Source organism: Pithys albifrons, chromosome 7, assembly GCF_047495875.1.
Source record: "Pithys albifrons albifrons isolate INPA30051 chromosome 7, PitAlb_v1, whole genome shotgun sequence".
NCBI classification, from domain to species: domain Eukaryota; kingdom Metazoa; phylum Chordata; class Aves; order Passeriformes; family Thamnophilidae; genus Pithys; species Pithys albifrons.
In genome coordinates this window covers 15,431,505-15,443,646 of record NC_092464.1, presented here as the reverse complement: position 1 = coordinate 15,443,646, position 12,142 = coordinate 15,431,505, and the positions used below count along the sequence as shown (strand labels likewise).

At 36.8% G+C, this 12,142-nt stretch overlaps 1 protein-coding gene across 1 annotated transcript in view; it reads right to left on the bottom strand.

Moving 5' to 3' along the window:
* Positions 1–456: 456 nt before the first annotated feature.
* Positions 457–12,142, bottom strand: part of KIF5B (kinesin family member 5B) — a 32,988-nt gene continuing 21,302 nt past the window's right edge. The window contains exons 15-26 of the mRNA XM_071559947.1: positions 11,006–11,149; positions 10,182–10,370; positions 9,323–9,440; positions 8,931–8,992; positions 8,706–8,815; positions 8,426–8,527; positions 6,409–6,469; positions 6,217–6,288; positions 5,955–6,059; positions 5,289–5,505; positions 3,763–3,892; positions 457–3,015 (exon numbers count right to left, since the gene is read on the bottom strand). Of these exons, the coding sequence (XP_071416048.1) occupies positions 3,009–3,015; positions 3,763–3,892; positions 5,289–5,505; positions 5,955–6,059; positions 6,217–6,288; positions 6,409–6,469; positions 8,426–8,527; positions 8,706–8,815; positions 8,931–8,992; positions 9,323–9,440; positions 10,182–10,370; positions 11,006–11,149 (1,317 nt within the window). The 3' untranslated portion in view covers positions 457–3,008. The remainder of the gene's footprint in view (positions 3,016–3,762; positions 3,893–5,288; positions 5,506–5,954; positions 6,060–6,216; positions 6,289–6,408; positions 6,470–8,425; positions 8,528–8,705; positions 8,816–8,930; positions 8,993–9,322; positions 9,441–10,181; positions 10,371–11,005; positions 11,150–12,142) is intronic.

Genomic DNA, 12,142 nt, shown 5'->3' with positions numbered 1-12,142 from the left:
CCAACAAAACCCCTCAAACTCCGTCCCTCTCAAACACAAACCAAAACATTCACAACTAAGAGAAGCCATTAAAAATTAACTACATCGTGCTTGTGTCTTTGGGGAAGTTGAAATAGACTGGAGGGGCTCAAAGTCAGATATATCCTGGCTGTAACCAATTTCTAACATTTCCATAAGCATCAACTAGAGGTTTTTTCCAGTTATTTTGTTTGGTTTTGGATTTTTTTGTGTGTTTTTTTCTATCATAAACAGTCTTCTAAAGATATGACTTACATATCCACATTTGTGTGAGGGAAAGCTTACTGGTATTAACTAACACAGACATAGGAGATCAAGAGACATCAAGGGGTCATGATTTACCAAGAGAAAAGCAATCATGAAACCTATCAAGAATTATATGGAGACAATATAAAAAACAGGTGTAGAGAGAATAAATAGAATAAATGCACAAAGAAGTTCAAAGATTTTTCTTCTCTTTATTTAAACACAAATACATTTACAGCATGCAGGTAAGTTAAAACTATATGGCGTCTTCCCCAAACCAATTGTTTTAATGCATCTTAAGTGTACTGAAGTTAAATCATATTCCACAGGTAGACTTGTCCTCATGTCAAATTTAGAGTTACACACAGTAGTGAGTCAGCATTTAAGTTATGTAAATAATTTAGTTGTTCACCAGAAATAAATATTATTTCACCAAGTTCCTACCCTAAACCATCTTTTAAAAATATGATCTAGAGGAACATAAAAATAAGAACCATTCAAAGACTGCAAGTTGAAATAGCAGTGTTGAACATTCTCCATATAGACTGAATATTTTAATTTACAAAATACAGTAACTGTCCCATCTGGCTGACCTATGACAGCCAAACCAGAAAGCAAAGAAAGTTGTGTGTTTGTTTTTTATTTTTTTTTTTTACATTTTAAGAGGCAGTTCTTGGTAAACTTCATAAAAGGTTTAAAATAAAAAAAAAGTTTAAATATAAAAAGGTGATGTACACGGAGCTACACACTAGTTACTATTTAATCTAATTTTTTAAACACAGCAATTTTCAGCACCAAAACCCATGAAAATTACCTACAGGAATGAAACCCCCACTCACAGGCATGAGAAAAAAATCCTGCTTCATTTGAGTGTGTTGGTTTGTTTTTATGATTGCACATTGACAAATGAAGGTCTGAAAACCTGTAGTTAATATTGAAAAACATAATGGACAGTGCTGTTTCCATTATGAGAAATTTAATTCAAAATAGTTTGCTGTTCCTTTATTTGTCTTTCCTCAGTATGCTGTCTCCAACCGTGCTCTAAAACAATTGCAAGTTTGGAGTGTCTGGCAGCCTTAATGAACAAAACTGTCTTAAGAGCTGAAAACTCCAAAACAGTGAGATTTCCAACTGATACACTCAACCTTTAAAAATCAAACTATTAAAAATTCAGACTACTGTAGATATAGAAAAAAGTGGTTGAAGGTCTAAAATTTGACTATACTCCATCATAATATAAATATTTTGCCTATTTAAAATATAAAAGTTGAAAGTGTTTTGCTGTCTGAACAGTCACAGAATTTCTACTGTTTCCACAATAATGGATGAATACCCAGCAAAAAAATTCAAGCCAGAACAAAAAGTGATACCAACCAGGTCTGGAAGGCTCACCAAATTCTTCCAGTATATTAAGCTCCTTCTTTCTCTTTCTCAAAGACCTGGTAAGTAATTTCTATACAGAAGAAGGGTGTTCTGAAAATTATAGTGGCTAAACCCTATGAATAAATTAAGCAAATTATACTACACAAATTTTAAACCCTGGACTCAGTTCAGTGGGAGTACTGGAGCTCAAAACAAAACATAAAACCCCCAAGTTTTGTTTTGTTAGCCACTTTAGAGGACTTTATTGCAAAGAGAAGAAAAATATTCAGTAACTACTACTTTGGACATTTCATATACCTACTTACAAATGGATTACAAATACAATTCAGGGTAGCACTTTATGGTTATTTTAAACACATGTCTCTGGGATTTCCAGATACATCAGTTTTAAAAAGTTGCGTCCTTTATTTATGTATACGAATTCATTCGCCTGTTGCTGAAAAAGGTTTTTTTAAATTGAAAATTTAAATTTTAGCCAAAAATTCCAGTACTGTATGTTGCAGAATATAAAGTTACATTTTGGATTGCGCCCACTGCACTATTACGACAGTGACAGTGAGCCATCACAGATACAGACAAATGGACAGACAGGCTCATCATAATGAAGCAGAACGTTTTCTCTCCACCAGACTGTACTGTGTGCAGAACCAGGAACAGGACAGATGGCATAATCCATTGCCAGAGTCTTTTTTGTAAACTTAGGTTTACTCTTATTACTGTACAATATCTAATTCTACGTTACCCGATAACCGGGCATTTATTCAGATAACAGTTATACAGCCTTGTTCATATTGAACTCGAGATCTGTGTGTCGCGGTCACAGTGCCTCATGGCAGTTGTCGTGAGCACTTCAGTCTTCTTACACTGTACAAATGAATTTAGTTCCGATACTCTTTGTAGCATTCCAAAAGAAAACCGTGACGTCGAGTGCCGCCCTAGTTCAGTGGGACATGTAGTGTTACGTGAAGTGATAAAAATGAAAGTATACTTAAACACTGTTGCATATTGCCTAAGACAGTAAGATGTACACAAATTAAGCTAGAAAATTCGAACTAAGATTTTCTCAACGTACATTCAGCTTGGCACAGTGCAGACTAAATTTAAGACATGAAAGACAAACTGTGTAATAAGCAGAGCTACACTTTAAGTAACATGTCATTTTTCAAGACGCCAAAATTGCACTCTAGGTTTTTTTTTGGGAATCAGTTAGCAGAATTTGTAGAAGGGGGAAGAGCTGTACAGGCCAGGTATAATTTATACATTTTCAGAAAATAATCCTACAGTCCCCAAACGGAGAGATTATTGTCATGGAATGACTCCCTCTACACAACATCCAATCCTCCTCATGCTGCGTTTACTTTTCAGCAACTGCAAATGAGAAAAATCAGAATTAAGCCAAAAAACCCAAGTTATTTACATTTACTGTAGACTACATCATTGTTTACACAGACAAGAGTCCAGTTCTTAGACCCCTCAGATAAGTGCTAATAAAACACCTACTTGAAAATAAGAAATCACTCAGGACAAAGCATTAAGCACTGCTGTCTTTACCAACCAATTTACAGCACTACAAAATGACTGGGTGTGCAATGTTGGCTGTGTTAATGGGGTAAACATTACAGACCACTTAAAACCCAGCTCCATTTTCTATGGCTGTTGCTGCTTAGTGACCACTGCATGGATATCACCTATCAGTTATTGCAAAATTTTGATTTTGCTATTTTGGAAAGATGGAATGGGAATGAAAAGATCATTTGGCATTAATCATCCTAAAAAAGTTTGATTTGCATAGGGAAATAATTTATCATCTCTGTATTTAAAATGTCTAGAATAATTTGTTTAATAGTCATCTCCAAAAGTGAAACAGTACATCATGTTCTGACTATTCCCAAAGTTCTTCTCTAACTAAAAGTTCAGATGCTTCTAATCTGTACTAATCCTCAAAAGAAGTATAGACATTACTAGAGAAAAATGATTCCGGCCACCAGAGTTTACACAAGCTCAGAACGAGTTTATATTTAATAGTAAAATAAGTTCAAAAAAGTTTTGTTCCTTTACTTCCGTAGGAGAGGAATCACACATTTTAAAAAAAACAATCCTGCAAGACAAACTTACACTTTGTCTTGCCGTCCCCCTCCTCGCAGTACGACTGGCTGGCTGTTTGGAGTGAATGCACCCCCACCACGAATTGCACTTGGATGAGTTGGAGAAGCTGCTGGATGCTGGCCAGGACGGATAGGCTTGGCTGCATGGAAAGAAACATGACTTACAAATACACACATCACAATTGTACCTTGGATTATTCAAATCTACTGATGCTTTATTACATTTGGATAATGTAAAATAATCAGAATTGAATACACTTTGAATAAGAAAACAAGTTTAGGGGATAGTATTCTGAGAACCTAACAGGTTAGTGTCAGCTACAACAAACCCTGGAAAATAGACAGTGTTTTGTTTTTCTTGCCCCAACCAGAACTAAAGCTTTTAAAGCTTCTGACAATGATTATCTTCACATGAATTATCTGCCCCACCTAATCTATTATCCTGCGAGAGCTGTATTTTTTGGCAATAAGAACTCAAAAAAGACACAACCTTGAGAATCTCATGAGGGTTATGTCCCTGAAACTAATTATTACTAATCATGTACTTCCCACATCTTACCTGACTGGTAAGTCACTACCTACTCCGCTCTGCAAGTGGTTCTGTGTTCCAATTACTCCACAGATAATGCTGCTTCATGAATCTACCACCACATAATAGAACTTGCTCAATAACTGAAGTAAAAACCCAGCAGTTTTGACAGGACATTCACAAGCTGCATACACTTAATAAACTGTATTTTCAATCAGTTTTGCACTTAGCTCTTAACAGAACATGCACAATGGTATGACTTTACAAAGCTCTTTAATATTAAACAGAAGCATTTAAAGTTTCAACAGGCAAGAGGGGATATAAAGCACCTGCAGGTAGCAGCTGCATCAGAGAAACACATCTCTATTTCTGTGTTACAGGAAGCTGATCTCCATGAAGACACAACTAGTTCATCTAGACATTTAAGCAAAAGAGGCTGTGTACCTCTGTAAGCTCACTAGAGAACTCTGGGGTTTTTTTCTTGAAGACCACTTGAGAGAAAGGTAAGACAGAAAAGCACCTGTCTGCAAGCTGCCACTTCAAGTGACCAACTATTTTGCAACAGCTCTTTGCAGACCTACAGAATATGAGCAAAATTTAACTGCAACACTCATTTCAGCTGTTGCTGTTAAAGGTCGACGGCTTCATATTTCCCCTTCCCTTGAAATACCTCCTTAGTCTTAGAAACTGGAATGGTCTAAAAGATTAAGAGTCACATTCAGTGTATTGCTTTATTCTAGGAAATGCAACACACGTTCAGGCCAGAATTCTAGGCTGGTAAGCCCTTTCCAGAGCCATTCGAAAATAAATAAAAAGCCAAACAACCATGCAGCACCACCCCTACACACTTAAGGTCTATTAACCAAAATATAACTCGTGGTAGAAAGTACCTCACATTCACACATGCAGCTCCAATGAGGGCTGAAGGATGCACATACGCACAAAGGTTAAAAAAACCCAAAATGAGAGAGATGAAGCTTTAGGGGGGGAAGGGATTCTTTACTAACCAATCTGCGCAGAATGTCCTCTTCTGGCCATATTCTTGGATCTTACAGCTTCCTTTATACGATCGACTTCTTGCTGATACCGTTTGCGATCCCGAGAAGCGTTTTCTTTGGCTTCCTTCAGTGCAGATTCCAAAGCTTTAACTCGTTCAGCTGTAGCTCTAAGTCGCTTCTCCAGTTTAGGAAGTTCACAGCGAAGATCAGCATTATCACGTACCAGCTACAAACCAGAATTGATTATTTCCTTGGTACCTCTTTTTCTCCACAGGGAGAGCTAATCAAATACCCTCCCACCTCTAAACAGGCAAAGCAGTAGGGGTAATGTATTAACTTTGCTTCAGCTTTTAATAAATCTGTAGTTCAGTAACAGCAAGACTGTCACTTGAAAAATCAGCTACTGTGGAAGAACCTGCAACCCAACATAAGCACTTCTACATCCTTCTTCCATCAGAGACAGGCAAGAATGCCCTAGACTGATATACTATGTCAAAACATTAATTTGGATCTTTCTCAGGTTTTAATGCAGCTATTTTGTTACATACCCACAAGTACTGAAAATAGCTAATTAATTTACATTATAAAACAACAGACAAAAGTTTTTCTGTATCAAGAGACACGCTACAGATATAGAAGTACTTAATTAAAACTTGAAATTAAGTCTCACTGTACCTGCTTGTGAACCTTTGTAAGCTGTTCAAGATTATTCTCAAGGAAGGAAATCTTCTGTTTTTGTGCAGCACTGCCACCTGTGTCATCTGAGTCAATCTCAGCGCTCTGCAGTAACAAAGCATGAGGAGGGAGACAGGAGGCTGAGTACAAATCTGAACTGTAATATTAAGATTGAGCCAGAAAATTACACTGCATAAACATCAATTCCTAACTTAGTTTGAAACTGAAATTTATGCAGCAATCTTAGCAACAAATTTATTACCTTTTTCACTCTAGTAGCCAGATCTTGAACAAACAGCTTCCGAAGATTGTGAAGAGTCTGAAGTTCTTTTGCCTACAGTGAAGAACAAGAAATTAACAAAACAAAACAACCCATACAAATTCTGAAAGAACAACAAAACAAAAAAGTGGCAAGTGTTGATATTTGCTTTGGAATATATTCTGAGTATCTTACCACAGTCTCTTCCAAACCCTTTAAATCTTGCCTTGCTTGTTCCCGTCTGTCCTGCATAACCCTAAAAGAAAATAAATTCATCATGAACATCATATTTTAGAAGACTAGAGTAATAAACACTCTCTAGTACAAACAAAAAATGTTTTTTGGTTGAAGTCTTAAATCAAAGATGTAACCAACAGATGATACCACACTCAGAAATCCACGTGGGATGGACTGGGAGAGGGGAAGTTGCAGGAGGAAAAGGGAAGTACTTCTAATACTGAAGAAATACAAACAGGTACATTCAGGTGCATAAATTATAAAAGTTTCTAGAATAGTGAAAGATGCAAAGTCAGCTTTAGACTGAATATTTGAGATCTTATCCTAAAAATGTTCTTAGCTCTGATCAGCTGATAGTATGTATCATGTGACAGATAAAGGATTTTTATTTTATTTTGTTCAAACACCTCACCCTAAACACCTGTGCCAAAGCCAGCAGCACAACCCACAATCTCAGTGTACAGGAATATAGCCAAATGATTATCCCTGTACAGAGCTCCTGTCTTCCATGGAACATGAAAGTGTTTTCTATGTGGGTCATGTCCTCTCAGAACTATAAGCCAGCAGTTACCAAGATGACAGAATGCAGGAAAGGAGTGGGGACTTCTCCTTTTATGACTCAAGGTTGGAAAACAAAGGTCAGGAAATGCATGAAAATGAAGTGTTCCTATTAATTAGCCAAAAAGCTTCTTTTCCTCTTGGAATTTCTCCTTACTCAGCCAGTTTCCCTGCTAGTTCAGTTAAATGAGTAAGTGTTCGAGGTAACAAAACATCCTAAACAATATCTCAACATCCTATCCATTTTTCAGACCTCTCTGGAAAAGTAGTTCCAGGAACCTTATACAACTCTAAATGAAAACAATCTGCATTATTTATGGTCTGTCATTTGCCACACACATTTATGACATACAGTGGAAAACAACTGGATTCAAAAAGGCTGAGGGAGAATACAGAATACCAAACTGCCTTTTTAAAGCTCTTTTGGACATCTTTTGAAGAGGAAAGTTTCTAATACAGCAAGTGCTTTTAAGTGCTCAATACCAGATATAGTTTAGGCTGCAAACTGAAATAAGAAGCAATAATGTGGCATATGTTTACCAAATCTTACAAGATACAAAAACCTACCATAATTAATATAACTTTTGTAACCAGTGTGGCATATAAATAAATCAATGTAAGATTGATTCACAGGACTAGAATACTGTTGACAGGAAAAAGAAAGAAAAAAAAAGGAAGCATTGCTTATTGGTTACCAATGCAGACCAATCAGGTCCATCTGATTACTTCAAATTCTATGACAAAAACCAGAAAAGCCACTGTGGGTGTTTTAAAGATAGCCAAAAAGCACTTTACAAAAAGTATTATGTATTTTTAGCTTCTGTAAGGATAAATTTGTATGTGCCAGAAAGGGGCTGCTACTGATCCTCTAGAAACATTTCCAGGAGACACTGGTCAGATTTCCATAAGCAGAGAACTGTTTTGCAGCTTGACTCCTGGATACACCTGCAAGCTGAACCCAATTTTTGCACTAACTTTTCAGTTTCTAATTCACTAATACATTGTATTTAGTTAATCAATGAGGCATGTGACTGTTTCATTTTAAGAATAAGTCAGGTAGAACCACCTAACTAATGAAATCACATAAACAAAAAAAGAGTCAGGGAACTGTTACAAGCCTTTTCCAGCCTTAAGAGCAGGCAACACTTGGCTGTAAATTGTAAAGTTCATTACTTCAGTCCTTAGTATATTAACAAAAAAATAGTTGTGGCCTTCATATATTTCATAATTTTATTTCCAATTTTAAATATTCAGGCAGTGCCAAGGTTTAGAAGAAGTTAAGTTCTAGAAGGCCCCAGAATCCCTCTCTTTAATAGGCATACTATACAGTGAGAGCCACTTCATCATATTAGGTCGCTAGTGTATAGACTAAGTGTTCCCACACACATTTATTTTATGCTGCAACATCATCACTTACGTAAGTTCATGCAGTTTTCTACTTTTTTCCTGATCAGTTGCTTTCAACTTCTCATGCTCAACTCTAAGACGTTCCTGTTCAAGCATCATCTTCTGGTTTTGGCTGAACACAGAAAGTAAATATTTTATCAGCTGAAACTGTTAGACAACACAGTAAGCAACACAAGACAGAAAAACATTGCTGCAGGAAACCCTTGCCATTTCCTTCCTATTGTACTTTGCTTCTGTACTCATACAGTCCAGAGACATTTGGCACTACCAAACTCATGACAATCACTTACTCTTGAAGTTCAGTGATGAGCTTCTCCTTTGCATCAACTTCATCTCTTAGGCTACTGATTTGTTTCTGATGTGTCTCACGATGGCTCTGAATTTGCTGCTCCACAGCTTGCTATTAGAAAAAAACAGAATGTATTAAACGCTTTGCGTTGCTGCCAGGCTTCACTTTCTGGGGATTTGTGTTCGTTTGTTTTCCTGGGTTTTTTTAGACAATGTATTTAACTTACCTTGACTTCATTTGCAGTCTGAACCTTATTTAAGTGCTCTTTCTCCATCTCATGTACCTTTTCTAGTAGGGACAGAGAACACACATTTCAGTCAGATAATTAGGCAATCACATGGATGACAGAGCTAATTTCCCTTTCCCTTGTCAACACCTTAAAATTTGGAAAAAGTCCCCTCCCACCTAAAAGAGCCTAAATTAAATCAGTAACATCTTTAATTTAATCTTATTCATAGCAGTTCTTTCAAACAACAAACATTTTCCTAATAGTTAATTCCACATGTTCAGTAGCAAAAAGTCTTCCTATGGCTCTACCCTTCAACCTAAACAGAACAATTCCCTATTTATCACTATATACTTGAAATGGTGGGTGGGGTATATGGAGGCAAGTCCTACCCTGTGCTCGGAGTTGAACCAATTCTTCATTAAGGGAATCCACAGATTCTTCCAGCTGCCTCTTCTTCTGTTCCACGTTCTGAAGATACTCAGTCAACGACTTGATCTTGGCTTCATGCTTGTGGAATAAAAAGATTCATTTACTTTGGAACTTGGTATCATGGAATTACATCTGCATAAACGCATCATACTTATTTTTAAACAATAAGTAACCTCAAATAAAAATTGATACAAATTAAAAACTAAGAAGAATATGACTACTCAAGTAGATCTGTGATGTAGTCTATAAGAATATCTCTTTATTCTGGACTGGAATTGTGCATCTCCTGATTAAAAAAACAGATGATCATTAAATTGCATATGTGGATCACAATTTTCAGAAGAGTTAGAGGTCACATTGCTAATCTTTTCTAACAATTGGATTAAAATGGCCTTTCTCACATTAGAAGTGATTTTAATGTGCTGTGCAAGTCTCCTGTAATTCTACTGTGCTATTACCACCCTTCTACTTCCAACTTTAGCAGTAGTAGGCAAAGTGCTCACCAGCCACTGCTTCTGTAAGACTTGTATTTGTAAAGGATCCTGTGATGGAGAAAACAGGGATTCTAATATTTAATACAAGTGCTACAAAAGCATTATCAGACTAGAGATAAGCTGCAGACATTCTGACATCCTGTCAGACTCAGAACTACTCAGAAGCATCCAAACTGAAGAGTACTGAGGAAACAGCTGAGTTGTGGCTGCTCTCTCACAATGTGCTCTGTTAGGTGACAAAAAGAAACTGTAACATTTTTCCCCCAACAGGTTAAAGAATTTAATTTGTAAAGAACATTTCAGTACACTGTAAAGAAACGTTTACCTGTGAGATACGGAGCTGGCAGGCAGCCAGTTCCTTTTCATTTTCTTCCATTTTCTTATTGCTTTCAGCTTGTGTGCCTTCCAACTGTTTGCAACGTTTTACCATTGTTTTCACTTCTGATTTCATTTTGCTAATGTACAGTCTTGCAACTGTGAATTCTTCATCTATCATGCCAGTCCCCTCAGGTTGCTGAAAAGTGTGGAATGGTACATTTAGAAAGCTCAGGTAACTAAAGTGAACTAAAGGTGTACGGGAGCAACTTAATGCCCAGAACACATCGCCTGCCACAAGAGATAATCACAGCACTTAAAAAACCCCAAACCTTTACATTTTGGTGCTCAAGTTTTCTGACTGATTATTTAGAAGTTTGCACTAAGGTAATGTAATGAGTCACCTTAACAGGGAAATACAGTTCACTATTGATTTCTAATACTGCTCACATTCTGGACTTACACTGACCTGGATTCATCTTTAATTTCATTTTCTCATTCCATTTTTTCATTCTGACTGTCACTGTAGGTCAGTATTACATTTCCAAGACAATGCAGTTGATTAAGGCCACTTCATACAGCAGTTTCAGAACAGGAATGAAAACACTGCTTCAGAAAAAAAATCATGCCTGCTCCTCCTTGCCTTTACATAATCAACTTCTGTCTGGGACTCAGTTAAGTCGCAGTACATGCAATGAAGAACCTTAAGCCCAAATTATTAATACATGAGCTTTCTATGGGGGCAATTTTTACCATACTAAGAAAATGAGCCCACCTATCCACAATGTATGCATTTAATACCTGGCACTAAAGACAGCACTGATTAATCCTTACCTTGACATCATTATTTCCTACTGCAATTCCTATCTCTGCAAGATCTTTCAGTAAGGAGGCCATCATTTCTGTTGCTCTCTTCTTCTGATGGTTGGTCATTTCTTTCAGTTTCTGAAGCTCTGCATCTATACTGGCTAAAGTGACCTACAGTAAAAGAAGTTACACTTTAATAAACAAAACACACTCCGGCTTTTGGAACTAGTTTCATACTATTTATAGAGTAACAGCATTTCTTCTGAGAAAATTAAAAAGTATTGGGGACAGAGACCTTCAGCTCACAAAATATAAACTTACAACTTTGCAACAAAATTAAGTGTCCATATTGTTACACAGGATTCGGAGTTATATACAATAAAATATTGCAGAGAATTGCATTTATAGAAAAAGGTACATAAACAGCAAATCCAACACTTTTCTTCACATTTTGGTAAAGGAAAACAATTTCTTTGCCTGCAGAGCTCTTAACTCTTCCCTACTTGCAAAGCAAAAAAATGGCACTCACTGCTGAGAGTTCATAAGCACAGTTTGTCAGCCAGTTTGAGATACTCTGTTGTAATGGCTGCAACTCAGCAGCAACATGCTCAAAAATCTGCTCTCTGTCCTGCAGGTCTAAAAAAATGCCCGAAGTTTTCCAGCAGGAAAGTTTCAGGCAGAGATGCCAACGGACGGTCAGTGCATGGATTAGCTGTGACAGGGAACACTGAAATGTCTTAATTCTACAAGAACTTAGAACAGCTTCCCTGTGGATTGAGTTATTCATGACAGTCAATGGGTAATAGTTATAATATCTAGAATCACTATCTATAAATAGTAAAACGAACATCAACAAAGCAAACTAAAACCCAAGACATACTTTAGAATCACAGACATACAGAGCAAGCCTACTGCACTCAATTTTAAATGCTGCTCATAAGACGACCAAAGAATTTCTGATTTTTGGCCAACCTTCAATGATGGAAGTTACCTGTAAATATTACTCAGCTCAGAATACTCAGAAGTTTAAAGAGAAGGTTCATGATCTTGTGAACCTCAATTTTAGAGTCAGTGTTCTATCAAGCCAAATCTTACTCCCTGAAAATTGAAAGTCAAATTCACTAGAAGACCCAGACATGCTCAGATTTCATTTCCAAGAACAGA